General features: G+C 38.0%; 1 protein-coding gene across 3 annotated transcripts; it reads left to right on the top strand.

Moving 5' to 3' along the window:
• Positions 1–882: 882 nt before the first annotated feature.
• Positions 883–16,715, top strand: DRC5 (dynein regulatory complex subunit 5). Of its 3 annotated transcripts, none has more exons than XM_081944894.1 (5): positions 883–988; positions 8,806–9,021; positions 9,477–10,045; positions 11,651–12,100; positions 15,572–16,715. In XM_081944894.1, exons 2-5 carry the CDS (start codon positions 8,838–8,840, stop codon positions 15,737–15,739), a joined length of 1,371 nt encoding a protein of 456 aa, XP_081801020.1. In that variant the 5' UTR covers positions 883–988; positions 8,806–8,837; the 3' UTR covers positions 15,740–16,715. The 3 variants fall into 3 exon arrangements, with proteins under 3 accessions (XP_081801020.1, XP_081801019.1, XP_081801021.1); XM_081944893.1 differs by lacking the exon at positions 883–988 and adding an exon at positions 8,372–8,684; XM_081944895.1 differs by lacking the exon at positions 883–988 and adding an exon at positions 8,372–8,684 and having other exon boundaries at positions 11,651–12,104; positions 15,572–15,740.
• Positions 16,716–17,923: the final 1,208 nt, after the last annotated feature.

Genomic DNA, 17,923 nt, shown 5'->3' with positions numbered 1-17,923 from the left:
GCTGAATCCATATGTAAGCATGGTGAAATCTAAAATGTGACAACTTACCAATGAGTCGGTCACTTGTGTGACACAACATTTAAGCAGGTAGATAGATAGGTAGATAGATAGATAGATAGATGGATGGATGGATGGATGGATGGATGGATGGATGGATGGATGGATGGATGGATGGATAGATAGATAGATAGATAGATAGATGGATAGATGATAGATAGATAGATAGATAGATAGATAGATAGATAGATAGATGATAGATAGATAGATAGATGATAGATAGATAGATAGATAGATGATAGATAGATAGATAGATAGATAGATAGATAGATAGATAGATAGATAGATAAAGATAAAGATAAAGATAAAGATTAGATTAGATAAGAAGATAAGATAAGATATAGATATATAAACAGCCATGCCAATCTTGGATCTATCTTGCCCTTTCCATCCCGTTTTTTTTTGGGGGGGGGCGGATTAATGTGGAGTATTTCTCGTTTATAACGTGGATTACTGGACAGGAAAGTGCCATGACGCTGGCTATGAAATTCATTGTAAAATGTATGTAAATGTTAGCTTGAAGGATACCGGGTTAAAAAAAAAGGCTGGGAGAGACGGGTAAGTGATTCTGACATTCCCACTGGAAGAGATCGCCAGCTCTCTATTTTAAGGAAGAATCAAAAGAGCCAGCGATAAGAAGAGTTCCACGTTCAACCCTCAGAAGGTTGGTTCGAGTGTGAGCGGCGACTGCCGTAAGCCCCGCCCCTTTCCTCCCGGGAAAAGGAGGCTCCTATCAGCTGAGATGAAACCCGAGATCAAATCCTGCCCCTCCGGACTCTTCGTTCCATTCCGTAGCAACGCTTCTTGTTATCCTAGCAACGGGCTGGGCGGCCCTGCAACCCCGTGGGCTGGTGCAGTCGGAGGCACCTGGATCGGACCTGCTCGGAGAGAAGGAGCTTTCGCGATTTGGGGGGTCCTTGAGTGTTCGCTTGTAAGAAATCTTTCAAATTTAGCTCACCATCCATGAAAGGGAAATATAACTGAATAGGATGCTGTAGGCAGCCAGAAGGAATTGGAAACGTTTTTATTACTATTAAGAATCGTGGTTGCTCTTTTTAGATCATAAGCAAATAGGCGTCACAGACAATTCTTTTAGCACAGACACAAGATCAAAACTTTGCAGCCAGTGGTTATGTGTACCCACGCCTGAATTTACTGAATTAATACCATGTTAGGAATTCTTACTCTCCCCCCCCCCCCCCCTTAAACTAACCATACACTTCAAGTCAAATTTTAAGCTAAAGTATGGCTGGCTGTTTTGTGGTTCAATGTCTCCTAGCAACATTATCAGCAGAAGATTTGATGACAATCGTCAACTTCTAAAATAGTTTGTACTCACAATTATTACAGGGCCAGGCACCTTCTTAGAAGCAAGCGTTCATTTGAAGCCCCGAAGTTCATTTGGCTTCCTAATATAGCGGAATGGTTATATGTATAAATAGCTAACTGAAAGTGCCAGCTAGTATCCTTCTTCAGAATTACTTTTACTTTGATGCTTTTTTGGTATGTGCATTTAGTGCTGGAATTGTGGTTGAATCATCAGAAAGCTCCTAACTAGATCCTTACTCTTACTCCTTACTCTTCTGAATCTACTCTTCCTTGAATGATGCTGACCCCAATATCAACTTACCACTTATTTGTCAAACATGACTTGTATTTGTTTTGTAGCTACAAAATGGTGTAGTGATGTGCAGCATGAATAATTTTAAAAAGTAACAGCATGCAGTTATTGAATGTTGGAATTCATATGGAATTCATTTAGTCAACTGTTTTGGGCAACTATAAGATCTGTGGACTTCAATTCCCAGAATTCCCCAGCCAGCAGAGGTCTGAAAGTGAAATCCACACATCTTAAAGTTACCAATTTTTAAAAACGTTGATTCTAGTCCAACATCTTGTCCAGTGCAGTAATTTATTACTTAAAAACAAAATTTATTATCTCTCATTACACTTCTGAAAACTATTATTTTGATGCTGTTTCATAAAATTGATGAAATTCTCCGAACTATGTTGTGGATTAATTGTAATGGATTTCTGGTTTCTTTTCAGAAGTTGTCTCTAAAGCTACTGGATGAAATGCTTCAAGAAAATAGTCTTGACATGTAGAAGTTTAATTTTTTTGTTAGTTTAATTATTAAATCAATATTATATGTGTTTATTTATTGTCTATCTCAGCATAATTATCTTGAGACCCTGATTGTACTTATGTTAGGCTATTTATTAAGTAGCAATATAATGTGGAGGGTTAGTAGCTGATTAGTAAGCTGTTCAACTCTATTACCCTTTGAAGATATGAGAATATTTTTTTTGCATTTCCATACCTGAATCTAAAGACTGGAATAACAGGGTTATTCTCTGTAATCACTTTTTCCACACTTTGGCGGGACCATAGTTTATGTGCAATGTGGAAGTCAGCACATAATTTTCTGTCTATTTATGAATGTAGATGAATTTGAACCAAAGAAAAGTGCAAAAATCTTTACTTCCCTATTTAACGAATATGGAAACCAAAGAAATAGAACTCCAGTGATAATATATAATTGCCACATTCTGAATTTCTGCGAATTAGTTCAGCATCATAAATGATTCACCACAAAACTGGCACATTTCAGTTCCCTCAACATTTGATCATAGAATTGATTCAAACAAGAGCAACTTTGTTCTGTTACATTTATGATCACACTGAATATTTTCTCAGGATAGAATGACACATATGTGATTTCTAAAAACAAAGATACATTTTAAAAGTCTGTGCCCCTAAATTTCAATAGCTCTATGATTTTACTGCCTACTCGAATCATTGGTTCTTTGAAAAATTTTAGTGAGTTTTTGACACTTGGCTATATTTTCTTTTAGTTTTAACTTTTAATGTAGCACAGCAGGACCATAAATTGTGAAATGATATTTTTAATATTAATCATCAAATGAATGCACAATATTTAACAGGATATTCTAGTAAGCAAATTCTTTACAAATTCTGCTTTTTTTGTCAGAACTGTATGCCCTTGTCTACGATCCACATAGTAGCAGTTCAAATCTCCTGCTTTCCTATCTTTCAAACTCTGACACAAACTCAATATGGCAGTAGTGTAGGAAAAAACCCATACTTGCCTTTACCATGTCATCTTCCTGACAAGGACAAGATGCTCTCTTGCCGAACGCTGTTATATTTTTATGACAACTGACTCTCTTCTTGGCTATTCAAATCTATGTTGTGGAGCAAAAAAAAACCTCCTAAGAGTGGAAGGTACATTTAATTAAGAAATTTCTTCAGTGCCTGTCTCAGATTGCCAGACTGGAAGGTGTCACAAACAGAAAGCAGGAAAACTTGTGTTGTTTCATCAAACATGCATGCCTTACTCTCTTTTGAATGATTATTCAGCAAGATCATAATGAATAATAAGATACCTACAGACCAAATTGTTTCATTGAAGCAAGTGAATTTACAGTATCCATTTTATGCATGGGGTTTTAATCTAATTTTAAAATAATCCATTTATCCATATTTGTTTGTTCGTTAACTGATTCCAAGCCAATCAGCATTCTAGAGCAATACTGTATTGTTATTATTGTTATAGCAATACTGTATATATATATTGTTGTTTGAATTATCTTAACTCCTGGAATTTACATACACAGGTCCATGTGAGTTTTTTGCCAAATTTTCAGAATGGTTCACTAATACCTCTTTAGGGATAAGAGAAAGTGATTGTTTCCAAGTCATCCAATGGCCTTTATGGAGGAAATAAAACCATTTAATCACTACACCAGACTGGCTCAAATAGCTGGTTATTATACTATTTGGATTGCATATTGATTTTTTTATTATTGGTCCCCAGTTCTCACAGCTAATCTCTGCCTCCATTCCCAATGCCAGAGATTTCTGGAACGTGGAACCCAATAATATTGTGTGTAGAAGGTCTTTGACAATATTAGACAAGTGTGTGTGCAGCATCTGAGCTTGGTGTATGTTATTGAAATAGTGTATCACAACAGTGATGGTACCTAGTCTGGTAACCAAATGTCGGTAAGCATACAACCAAGCTAAGAGAACACAAAGGACTCCACAATTGTAGTTCTATTCATTTGTAACCAGTCCATGATAACAGCAAGTTATTAGGTGAAATACTAGAGACATTTATTTTCCACTGATAAGGTTCTGTTGGAATTTTGCAAGAATTACTTCTATTTGCAAAGGCTGTCAATATGTGCTGGGGAGGAGAAAGAGGTTCTAAAATTGCAGAATGAATAGAATTCATAATTACAGCATATGTTGCAAATTGCGTACAGTGAGGCATACTGTATAATAGTATGTGTGTGTGTACTGTATATATAAAAGTAGCTCCCACTGCAATGACTGGAGGTTATTTTAAAATTCAGAGGAAATCATTGAATCAGAAATTTAAAATGACGCATTAATTAGTATGATGGATTATATCCTAGGGTTCTGAAGGAGCTGGCAGATGTTATCTCAGAACCATTGTACTAAATCTTTTTTAAAAGGGGGGGGGGGGACAAACTCAGGATACTACAGACTAATCAGCCTAACATCAATACCTGGGAAAATACCGGAAATAATAATAATTTTAAAAAACCCAGATCTGTGAACATCTAGAAACAAAGTTATAACTAATAGCCAGCACAGGTTTGTTAAAAACAGATCATGCCAAACCAATCTTATTTTATTATTTGACAGAGTGACTAAGTTAGTAGACCAGTGAAATGCTGTGGACATAGTACACTTAGACTTCAGCAAAGCATTCAACAAAGTAGACCATAACCTACTTCTTGGTAAGCTAGAAAAATGTGGGCTAGACAGCATTATCACATAATGGATTTGTAACTGACTGACAAACCGTACTCAACCAGTAGTCCTTAATAGTACTATATCTGCATAGAGAGAAGTAAGCAGTAGGGTACCATAAGGTTCCGTCTTAGGCCCAGTACTCTTCAATATTTTCATAAATGACTTAGATGAGGGAAGAGAAGGGGAACTCATCAAATTTGCAGATGATACTAAGTTGGCAGGAATATACCTCAAAAGGCAAGCTCAGGATCCAAAAGGATCTTGACAGACTTAAACAATGGGCCCTATCCAACAATATGAAATTTAATGTAGGGGGAAAGGAAGGTTTTACACCTAGGCAGGACAAACCAAAGATACAAGTGTAGATTATGCACACATGGCTCAAAAACAGTAACTGTGAGAGGGACCTTGGAATCCTAGTGGATGATCAGTTATGAACCAGCAGTGCACAGCAGCAGTCAGAAAAACTAATACAATCCTTGGTTTTATAAACAGAAGCATAGAATCAAAATCATGTGACATATGATGAATAAACTATTTCTTTTGAAATAATTCTCTATACTATATAGTATCTTTCCATCATAAACTTACATTGTTGTATTGATGTTTTAATTTATATATAATTTAATTTTTTAATTTTAATAATTTTACATTCTTGCCTTTCATAAACTGCTAGCAGATAGTGGGTTTTTTCCTCTCTTGTCTACAAACTTATTGAGATTTTGCTTCTCAAATGTTTAGATGATAAGTACTAGCTGTTCTCGATTTATCTGTCCACCCATACCAATGAGATTAGAGCAACAAAATGTCATTAGTGTAATGTTGATCACAGTGGCCAGATAAATGGAAGCAATAAAATGTTTAGTTGAGCAGTTAGATTTTAGGGGTTAGAAGTTTTCAAAAAGTCAATATGGCAATTGCAGCAATGGTATTCAAGCCCCTACTGTTTGTATATACTAGATATTCTAAGCATGTAGATCAGAGTTTAAATTGTGATGTCATGATCACCATCATGATTTTAGTGACATGTCCTCCCAGATGCCTTCAATTACCATCATATATCATTAGTTTGCTACAGCACCTACGGTCTGCTGAATGTGATCAAGGAAGTCTCTGCAACACCATTATAAGTAGTGAAGTAGGAATCATGTCTTTGTTATTTCTTGCAGGGTGGAGGGAGTAGCATTTTTTTAGATTTCCAATCTTCACATTTATTTTTGCTTTTGTTTTTCCCCCTCCTTTGGTGTCTTCTAGTTAGTCTTGACTCTTAGTGACTGCCTGTACTAGCTCTTGGTAAGATTTCACCTAGGCAGGATAAACCAAAGGCACAAGCACAGAGTAAGTGAAACCTGGCTCAAAAACAGTAACTGTGAGAGGAACCTTGGAATCCTGGTGGATGATCACTTAAACATGAGCCAACAGTGTGAGGCAGCAGCCAAAAAACAACCAACAATCCTTGGTTGTATAAACAGAGGCATAGAATCAAAAGCAAGTGAGTTGTCCTCTTCCTAGAGCTGAGAGAAAGTGACTGACCCAAGGTCACCTAGTGGGCTATCCTCATGGTATCCCCATTTCTAGCTTTGTGCTTCAACTACTACATCAGGTTGGTTCTTGTTCTTCAGTTTATACATGGAAATACAACAGCCAATTATGCTTGTGGTGTTGCGTGTAGCTATATGGATAGGGAAATAGATCAAATTTGTCTTGGGTGCATGAGAAGAGCAGTGTTCAGGCAATCAGAAGTCAGAAAATTCTGGCTCATTTGATTCAGATAGGGAGCAAGCTAAAGAACTCCCAAAGATGCTTTTTCAAGAGGCAATTGGACTTTCTGGTCCAGAAAGTCCATTTGCCTCTTGATAAAGCATCTTTGGGACAATCATGACCCGGATGACTGAGAATCTCCATAGACATTAAGCTGGAGAGCTGATTTAAAAAATGTTGATTGTAGTCTTTGAAAATCTTGAAGACGGTGTAGGGGACTGGAAAAGAGCCAATATAGTCATAGTATAAAACAAAGGGAAATTACCAACTAGTTTACTGCTCCTGAATAAGAAAATTACAGACTAGTTTACTGTCTCCTGAGTAAGTATTAGAACAGATGGTTGGGTGAAATGTTTGTGACTATTTAGAAAAGAATATCTGACATTACCAGGCGCAGCATTAGGATGTCTAAAAGAAGTCTTTTTATGACAGAGTAACTAGTTTAATTTATCAATGAAATGAAAAGAATATAGTAAGAATTGATCTTGGTGAAATATTTGACAAAATCTCTCATCACATTCTTGTGGACATGAGGAATTAGTATAACATAGGAAGTTCTAAATCTTAATAGGTCTACAACTGGTTGAACAACTGCACCTATGGGGTGTTAATAAATGATTCTGCACTAATCTGGAGAAAAATATAGAGTAGAATCTCCCAAAACTCTATATTTGGCTTTTGTTGTTTGCTATCTTTACAAGAAACCTAAAGAATGAAATGAAAGGGATGCTTTTTTTAAACTGGACAATGCCAAGCAAAGGGGATTGGTTAATATGACCAATTATTCAAAAAGAAAAAAAAATACATGGGAGAAAAGAATTTAGAGCTTCCGGGGAACTAACAGCTGGACATCAGCAAGCAGAGTGATACAGTAGCTTAAAACGACAGTAAAACCTGAGGCTACATTGGTAGAAGCATTCTGTCCAGTTTTGTGCGCAGATCTTCCAGATAATTTGCATTTTCAGATATGAGAGGTGTGTCATCTGCATAGTACAGGTTATTGATGTTTCTTTCTCCAATTTTGATGCCACATTTCTCTTCTTCCACTCCAGCTTCCTTCAATATATAAAGTATTCAGCACATAAGTAGAATAAATAGGAGAAGCCAAGGATTAAGGAGAGCGTATACAGCCTTGTCTAACCTGGAGCTAGTCTATTTGATATATTCTGTCCAGACAGAGGCTTTCATATATGGATTTTGCAGGGGACAACCAGTGGTTCTGGGATTCCTAGTTCTTCAAGGTCATTCCACAACTTGATATGATGACAGTATCAAAGGCTTTTCTATAATCAATAAAGCACCTACTTATTCCTTGTTTGCATATTTTTTTTAACTTGGGGCTTTATCAGTTACCCAGTGTAACTAGCAATTACAGGTTATCCTTGACTTATGACCACAATAGTCATGTCTATTTTGACTTGTTGGAAGAAATGTACTTCTGGGTTCAGTTCCAAGTGGGGAAAAAGACACTAGAAACATGGAGGCTGCTTGGAAAGATGGTTTAATGGTGAACAGAACCAGATGGCTTGAGCTTCTGAACAGAAATGGGGGATCACATGCTTCCAGATGTTGGGTGAAGAAGAAAAAGGGAGAGAGATGCTGAAAGTTCCTGGTTTTTATGCCCTCTCTGACCTTTGATCTTGATCTTGTATTCTTATTGGTTGTCAGACTCCATGGGCCCTCTCTGGCCTTTGATCTTGATCTTATATTCTTATTGGTTGTCAGAGTCCCATGGGGCCATGCAGGGCAACTCTGTAGGCTGTCTTGACTGCATGTTTGGTTGAGCATTGCTTCTTCCCACGTGTCCTGTGGTGAGATGGGTAAAGGGCTAATACTATCATGCCTTAATCCCATCACCCTGAAGTTGAAGGGGGGAGATCTTTGTTAAGTAGAATTGACTGGGCCAGGCTTTTTTAATGGCCCATTGACAAAGGTGGGGAACTATTAAGAGTGAGTCTGCTTCCTGCTTAAAAACATGTTTCTCCATTTCTTATCCAGGGAAATATAACATTCTGCCTTTTCTATATTTTCCAGGATATTTCATTTTTCTAGGAGAGGGGTGAGTTTTAACTTCCTATAGACTTTTATTTCTTTTTTTGTAAATATTTCTTCAGTGGATAGTAGCTGTAGAACTTTATTGTCTATCAAGTTTGCACATAATTTTCTTCCATTTTAATTAGGGGACAGAGAAACATTACAGCAGCCCAGCAGGATGCAGGAAAATGTACCTGCAGAGGTCAGTACAGTCCCTCCTCCAAGTCATGTAACAATAAAAAATCCAGCAGCTAATCCCCGACGAATGCGACGGCTTATTGCTGAAGATCCTGAATGGAATCTAGCCATAGTTCCACAGCTCACCGAGCTCTGCATCCAGCACATAATCAACAATTTTGAAAGTAAGTCACCCAGCTTTCCTATATAAATTGGGTTGCTGAAGAAGTATCATTTAATACCGCTTGGAAATATCTGTCATTGAGTGTCAATTGAGGAAAACGGAAATTAGATGGGATGACTTTTAAAAATCTGTTAAACAGTTGTGCCACAGACCAAATCCCTGCTAACTCTGCTAGTCAACTTGTTTAATTCAGAATTTTGCCTAATTTGAATAATTGCCATCTCTGCTATCATAGTATATGAAGCCTAATGATTTAAGATCTCTGCCTGAGAATGGCAGTTTTGTGAAGACAAGTAAATATTTTAAATAATGTTCTCATCATACTTGCCAAACTGGGAGGATTTTTTTTTTGATGGAAGACATACTAAAACAGCCTACTCTAAGCCTACTCTAAGTGACATACAGATAAATCTGTGAAAAGCTCTCTATAATCCCTTGAAATTTCTTTCCAACCAGGAAATCCTATATTGGAAAGGCTACTTCCAGATCACCAAAAGAAAGTGCTAGAAAAGATTTCCACAAGCCTACCCCTCACGGTGACTGCAAATTTGATCAGCGATGAAGGCTACTGGAAACGATGCTGTACTGAAAGATGGACAGTTTGCGATGTATCCACCTATGGAAACAGTTGGAAACGGATGTTTTTTGAACGCCATTTGGAAAACATTTTGAAGTTTTACATTCCAGATACTACTAGTCCCAACGAAGTTCGCGACCTCATTCCACTCTGCAAGGAATACGTGAAAAAGCTAGAGATTGACCAGTTCCTTCCACCAGTGAAGCTAGATCAAAAGAAGGACGACGAAGAAGTCTCTGATACTGAAAGTGATGCCGGACTAGACGAACCTTCCATGGACCATTTTGATTTGAGCCTACTTGTTCCTGCACTCCTTCATCTTGAGGAGCTGCATCTTTCATATGGTGTTAAAGACTGTGGCATGAATTTTGAATGGAATCTTTTCGAATTCACTTATCGAGATTGTTGCTCACTGGCCACTGCTATTAAGAAATGCCCAACTCTAAAAGTAATTTTTCTAATGCAGTATCATAGATGTTATATAAACATAACATGAGAACGCCTCAAAATCATAAACTAGCCTGAATCATGGTCTGATACAGTTCTTCCATGGTAAGATGCTGGGCTTGTCGGCTGGAAAGCCTACAGCCCAGGTTTGAGACCTGAGCATCATGTGATGGGATGAGTTCCAGACCTCGCCCCAGTTCCTGCCAACCCAACAATTTGAAAGTGTGCAAATGCGAATACATAAATAGGTATCACTTCGGTGGGAAGGTAACTGCGCTCCGTGATGACATGACCACAGAAACATCTTTGGACAGTGCTAACTAGATGGTCCTTGAAATGGAGATGAGCACCGTCCTCTATAGTCAGCAATGACTAGCGGAATAAAATCCGCAGGGACTCCTTTTACTTTTAAGATGAAAATTTAGGTTTGCTAAAAATTGCCTCAGAGTTCCAGTGCTGGCATAGGGCAACTTCTCCTGTTTACTTTATCTGTGCTATCATAAATCTTCCCAAATAAAATCTAGATTAAATTACAGAAAAGGAACTTTTAAACTTTTCTTCCATTAGAAGGCTGCCTCAATCCAATTTATGGACTAATACAACTTTTTTTTAATAAAAAAATAAAATAAAACCACAAGAAAATGATAAATTCAAATACTGATCTTAAAGGTTTCTTCTAAGGCTTGGCTCTAAGTATGTATATCTGTGGAATTTTTTAAAGTTGCTTTTCCCCCAAATACCTATTTATACTAAAGGCATCTACATTAAAAGAAAATAAGAAGTGTGGATAAGTAAAGGCAAAGCTGATGTTCTTGTAAACTTTCTAGTTCTACATCCCCAAACAATCATAAGCAGTTATGGACACTACACTTTGATTTATACCACTCCAAATGAATGGTAATTTTTCTAATCATTATCAATTTGCTCGGATGGATCACTATCATTTTAATCACAGCTTTGTTTAGAGGTAACAGAAAAAAAACTTTCAATAGAAATTATCTGAAGAAATACAAAGGCAAAGGAAATTACATAACTGCCTACATGCCAGGAACATTCAAGTAACATTATGTGGATGCCAATTGTTTTGAGTATCTAAGGCACAATCGCATTTTCTTTTTTATTGGTTATTTAAATGCCAATATAAATCTTGCTGTTCTGATGCTGCTTCACAATTGATAATGTGATTTCCTTCCTTCCACAAAATGTGGCTAAGGAAATGCAATAGAAACAAATACTTTTATAGGGTAGGATAGACTCCATCAAACTCAAAACTGCATGATTCAAATCCTCATTTTTCGGCCCAAAGCCCACCCCCTGAACCATAATTTTTAAAATTTATTCCACAGTTTCTCACCAGTTTTGCCACTTTATAAATAAGCATATCACAGGTGGGGGAAGGGATCCATTCCTTTCTCCTCCGAATCCACCCCGTTTCACAGGTGTACTTGACCTGGTCCTCAACTGTTCCAAAAAGATTAAGTTTTGCCCTTAGCCATCAAGCACCCTTCCTACCCTTGTTTTAGGCATCTAGAGGGGGGAGGGAGTGTCTTATTGGAAATATGTTAACATCTTTATAAATCCTTGTGACCGTATTGTGTTTTTGCAGGTGTTCAAGCTGACCCGAAGCAAAGTGGATGACGATAAAGCCAGGATACTGATCCAACACCTATTAGACCACCCTTCTTTGGAAGAATTAAACTTATCCCACAATTTGATTGCAGACAGAGGAGCACGAGCTATTGGCAAGCTAATCAACCACAGTAAGATGGTAACGCTTAACATCTGTGATAACAGGATTCGGGCTCAAGGAGCCCAGGCTATAGCTCATGCGCTGTCCAAGAATTCTATTTTGACATCCCTTGATTTCCGCCTCAACTGCATTGAGGATGAAGGAGGCCAAGCCATTTGCCATGCCCTGCTACTTAACAGCACACTGACAACTCTTCACTTGGGTAGCAATGAATTATCAGAGCCGACAGCTACCCTTTTCTCTCAAGTCTTGGCTCAGAACACTGCTTTGTCTCATATCAACCTCTCCTGCAATCACATTGGACTAGTAGGTAACCTTTCTGAAATGGGAGTATATGTTTCTTACACTGTGCTTGGATTCTTTTGAAGTATTGTCTTACAAGCTTGTCAGGAAATTAGATTTGGAGGATAAAACTGGGACATAATATTGGTTGAGAAGGATATTGGTCTGGCCTAGACATTCTGGAGAATTCCCAGACATAAAAGGCATTACAGAGTCAGGTTCTTAGCAGAGAGCAGTTGACTTTTCTTCCTGTAGAAAACAAGCCAATAGATAAAGCCTTACCTTCTTCTCATCAATCTTTGGCTGTCTTTAAAAAAAAATGCAGGATTTTTAATGCAACATCTGCCAGTGGGAAGCCCTGAGAAATAAGAATATTGATAAAGGTTATTCTGATAAAGAAAAAAGTAAGGTATGTTTTTTTTTTCCTGGAGTCCTTGAGTATTTCTTGGCCAGGACCTCTAAAACAGAGGTTGTAGACCACAACCCCTGATCCATGGACTGGCACTGGTCCATGGCATGCCCGAAACCAGGCTGCACAAACAAGCGAAGCCCCGTCCATGGGATGCAGGCAGCATGCAAAACCACAACCTCTCCCATCCGTGGAAAAACCTCTCTCCACGGAACCAGGGGTGGCTTCAAACATTTTAGCAAGGGATTCTATGCCTGGTTGCTGGGTGGGCGTGGCCATAGTGGGCGTGGCCTAGTCAGCCTTCTGCACCATGGCAGGGGAGCTGTTTTAGCCCTCCCCAGGCTCCAGAGGCTTTCCTCGAGCCTCTGGGAGGGTGAAAACGGCCTCCCCAGGCTCTGGAGGCCCTCTGGAGGCTGGAAATGGGCCTGTTTCTGGTCTTCCTGAACTTCCCATAGGCTCGCTTTTCATCCTCCCCCGAGCCTCCGTGAGCGCCCTGCACCTACCTGTATCCAAAACGGGCCACGTGGGGACTCCTGGGCAGAGTTAGGGTACTGTGCAGTGCTCCAAACTGCACAGAATCTTAGCTAGAGGTTTTTCTGAACCCCTGCGAACCCTCAGCAGTCCAGCCCTGCTGGGTGCCCAAAAGGTTGGGAGCCGTTACAATAAAACATCCCTTTCTACATTAGACAGTTATTTGGTAAAGTGCCTCAGGCCCAAAATAGGCAGCAAAGCAGAAAATGCCTCCGTGCTGGAAGCCACTTCCTATAGCACTTATGTAGAAAGCAGAGCAGATAGTTGAGCAACCAGCAATGTGAGGAGGAGGCAGGTGACCCAGCATTACTGTTCTCATTTGAGAAGTATATTTGAGAACACTCTCATTTGAGAAAGTTGAGAACTATTTGAGAACTATGTGACCCAATAAGGAGTCTTTTTGATCTGAATTTGGCTTTTGTTTTTAGAAAATAGTCCATTCAACTTGCAATTGTATCTGTAGATTAAAATACAATATATTCTATTCAGATGTAGTCAAATATCTTTATCATTTCTTTATCATTCTGTGGCAGATTAAATGTGGACCTAGAGAGCAAGCTTGGTGTAATAATGAAGGCCTCAGGCTGGGAAGCAGGTGACTTGGTTCTACTCCCTGGTTCTACTCCCTGGTTCTACTCCCAGCCTGGGCACAATGATTTTGGGCTGTCACTTTTTCTCAGTCCTAGGAAGGAGGCAATGGCAAACCACTTCTAAAAAAAACCTTTCTAAGAAAACTGCAGGGACTTTTCCAAGGAGTTTCTGAGAACCAGACATGATAAGAAAAAAGTGTTGACCTGGGTAGCTCCAGGCTTATAGGCTAAACCTATAGAACTGCAGAAGTTATCTTTGTTGCAAGAATCAAATTAGTGAACAAATCAGTCTGGTTTACTTCTGTAAATACATACTTTTGCAATTCAGCATTCCACACAACTTTACTTAGATTAAAAGATGTAACTTCCTTATTTCCATAATGCTTTCATTGTAACATTAAGTTGCATGCATTTGCCAAGCTTGGTTTTTCAACAGAAGCATTTTGCTGCTTGCCTTGGATTTCAGACATTGCTTGATTCTTAGTGCATGCCTCTTCCCTATTTTGGCAGTCAAACCAGTATTTAGACCAGTGGCCTCCAACCTTTTGGACCTCAGGGACCGGTTCCATGGAGAGATGTTTTTCCATGGACTGGAGGAAGTGTGGTTTCACATGTTGCCTGCGTGCCACAGGTGGAGCTTCGCTTGCACAGCCCAGTTGCTAGCATGCCACAGCCTAGTGCTGGCCCATGGACCAGGGGTTGGGGACCCCTGATTTAGCCTATCAGCATCCCAGTAACTTATACACCAAATACTTAATGCAACATTCGTTATAACATGAATATAATTTCATTATGCAACTAAAATATCAATAAGATACCTTCTTTGTGGCTATGCATTTAACTAGGTTTTCAAGAAACAGCAATACATCTTTTGATAGCCAATAAGATTTAGGGTAAAAAATACAAATATAAATACAAAGGAGAAGTATACTCCATTTCCAGATGACTATTTTATATATCAATTAATCTAACTTTGTGATTGATGTCTTTATTTTAAAAGCATAGAATTAAGAACAGTAATGGAATTCAGAACAGGGAATTAATGAAGACACGTCGGCTCCTGTCAAAGGATCACTGGCTTGATTTCATTCCTCAGTATCAATAATATTCCTGACTACTTGGTCACTGCCTTTAAAACCTGTCTAATGGCGCATGTGTCATGGTGTCATTTGATAATTCTCATTATGCCAATATTGTTTTTATGAACCGGCGTTAGATGCATTAGAATTGAAGGAGTTAATGGATTTTTTTACTCTTTCTTCTTGCATGTCAAAGCTTTGAAGAATTGCCTACCACATCCACCTAGTAATTTTTAAGTAAATCCCTTATTATCTTCTGACAACATAATGAAGCAATAGGAATATCTAGCTGTCGTTGCATCTTCACAACTGAGAGCATAATCCATAATCCATTATGTGAGCAGTTATCTTTAAGTTGCAGAAGGCTGGCAAAAGGGCAGCCTCATGGACACAGATTGGGGATCACAGTAATTCAGAATAAAAAAAAATACCCCAAATACTTTTTACTCTGTTCTTGACCTTAAAAACAATTCAGTGCAGCTGAGCCTGCCCTGAGAAATATTCTCGGCTGCTCTGATTCCCCACACAACAGAGTTTAAAGCCCCCGACCACCCCCAGGGGAAGGGAATAATTTCAGTCTGGGTTTTGGGAAATAATTTGAGTGCCCTGAAAGTTCAGAGAAACACTGGAAATGAGCTAGAATGAAGCCAGACCCATTTTTTTGCTAGCATAACATGCCAAGAAAAGAGTTCAGTTATAGAAACTTCTTAGAGGCATTAGGTGAAAATGAGTAATGGATTGGTGAAAAGTACGTTCACATTTTACAATATCTCAAAAGGAATGTCAAGAAAAATGCTCTTCGGGCTACTTTTGTACATTTTAAAATAACATTTAGGTTGTGAAAGGCTATTTTGATCTTCATCTTAAGTCTCTCTATTGGTTTCAGGATGGAGGGAAGCAATTGATGGAAGGCATGTCTGATAACAAGACAGTAGTGGAATTTGATCTCAGACTGGCAGAGGTGGGACAAGAGAGTGAATATCTTATTAACCAGACTATAAAGGCCAATCAGGAATTAGCCCGTCTCAAAAACCTGCACTATTCCACCACTTAACACGGACTACAAACTACTGAGGAAAAACATCTTGTGTACTATAGTTTTGGTGTTGCCTGTTCACTTACATTTGTTTAAGCATCTGTTTTTAGGTAATCGTAATCAAAGTTATTTGTTCTCAGATTATGATTGAATGGATGTAACTCCATATTCTCCTACTACTTTGGTGAAGTTTTTGCACATTTCTTGGATTCTTGCTCTTGGATAATTAAGCCTGTAACTAAGTCCAAGCGTGTAACTGAAATAACTATATACTGTATCCCTGTTTAGATTTGCTTCTTTGTTTTTTTCATTCCTCTGTTATTTTTCTTTGGTCAATTTTACATGGTAAATTTCTCATAATGTATAAAGCACACAGTGAATATTATTTATAACTTAACCATTCATTTTAAATAGCTTAGCTTGCCATTCTGGAAATCAAACATTATACACTGAATTTGTAATTACTGTTGTTAAACAATAAGGAAAAATTCCAGGTCAAATACTTCTTATCAATTATCAGATTTTATTTAAAAACTATTAGATTTGATAGAACTTAACTGTTTTCCTGTTCTTCATTTACTTCCTATCTCCCCTTTACTTATTTCTCTTCTCCCCTTTTTATTGGTATTTTCTACTAAATGAGGATATGATAAAGTAAGCAGTAAAACAGATTTTAAAAAACAAGTAAAAAGATTCAGCTTCTCCTTGGCTTTATTTTAAACCACCTCACTGTTTAAGGAATTGATAGGACAAGGCTCAGTGGAGGTTTTTAGTCTGCTTTCAGTCTTAATAAATATCAGCATTAATGCAAGGAAAGTTTCAATTTGAGCCCACAATGAATGATGCTTAATGTGAGATTTAGAAATTGTAAGATCAGAAGCAAAGGGCCTAAATCTAAATTGGTCTATTATACATACAGTACATGGCCCACAGCCAATTATTCTGGCACACAAGTAGGAAGAAGAGGCATAAGATTTGAATCTTGACTGTACTAGATGTGACACTATTGGTATGAGTCATGGAGTTGGTTTACTCGATACTAATAGCTTTATTAGTATCTATAATAAAACTGTCTTATCAAGAACTATGTCCTTGAATCTCTGCCTCTGAGCTTTCTAGTTCTATATCAGTCTAGGTACAGCCTAAAATTTAATCCTACAAGTGACCTTGAATTGCAGTATTACATAATACTGTAATTACGTAATATACAAATATGTATCAGCTTTAGCGATATCAAATTTCTATTTTTACTCAATTAAACTTGGGCAGAGAAATGTATTATACACATGATGATATGCTTCTTAATCACTGCCTGAAAACATTTTAGCACATATCTGGAGCCAGTATAACCTTTTAGCAGTTTAAATAAGGATTGGAGCAGCAAATGGTCAATTTCAGCTGCTGAGAGACAATGAAGTACCAGATCAGAAAAAGCAGGGACTACTCCAGAAACTGACATAATGGAGATAATCAGACAAAAGAGCAAGGCCAATAGATTACAGTGGCTGCCAGAAGTATGAGAAGTAGAAGATACTCTACATTACTGGATCACAAAAACAGTTTTCAGGTCCTCGAAGAAGAAACCAAGCTTGATGCTTCAAAGAAAGAAAAAAGAGACACTGAAACAAAAGACAGGCTGAAGAGCAGAGGGAATATAGCTGCGAAGAGTTACTGGGAGTTACTGATATATTATCAAGTGGAAGTGAAATACATCGCAATTGGACCTATCAGCTTATAGTAGATGCTGTATGTCAAGCATAAGTACTATCGATGTGATAAAAATCCTAAGGCTTATGAAATTGGTTAATCATTATCTTGCTAATCCAATGGAGAGAAATGTCACATAAAGAATAGCTGCAACTGCTTCTGATGCAATTTGACATCTCGGAAGTTGAGGTGCAGGCAATATTTGAGTCCACCCTTCCAGTTCAGGGAAGCAGAGCAGAAAGTGAAAAAGTATTTCAGATGAATAACTAGCTGCAGAAATAACGTTGATGAGAAAATTTGGTGTCGGGGATCATCGTATTTAAATGATGGACTGCTAGCATTAAATAAGTCATACTTCAAAAGAACCAGTAAAAATATGTTTGGCTGAAGTGTGACAAAAATTATTAGGAGAGCTTTAAATTGAATTTTTAGGAGTTCCTAAATGAAAATCCTAAGGGTGAAGTCCTCAGATACAAAACTATACTGGAAGAATAT

This window comes from Natrix helvetica (assembly GCF_964273705.1).
Source record: "Natrix helvetica genome assembly, chromosome: 2".
Classification (NCBI taxonomy): domain Eukaryota; kingdom Metazoa; phylum Chordata; class Lepidosauria; order Squamata; family Natricidae; genus Natrix; species Natrix helvetica.
Note: the sequence above shows the minus strand (reverse complement) of the source record. Positions and strands in the feature narration are given on the sequence as shown.

Coding starts and splice junctions, on each gene's coding strand:
- DRC5 (XM_081944894.1), top strand. CDS start 8,838: ATGCAGGAAAATGTACCTGCAGAGGTCAGTACAGTCCCTCCTCCAAGT. Junction 9,022..9,476: donor CATAATCAACAATTTTGAAA/GTAAGTCACCCA, acceptor CTTTCCAACCAG/GAAATCCTATATTGGAAAGG. Junction 12,101..15,571: donor CCTGCAATCACATTGGACTA/GTAGGTAACCTT, acceptor TATTGGTTTCAG/GATGGAGGGAAGCAATTGAT.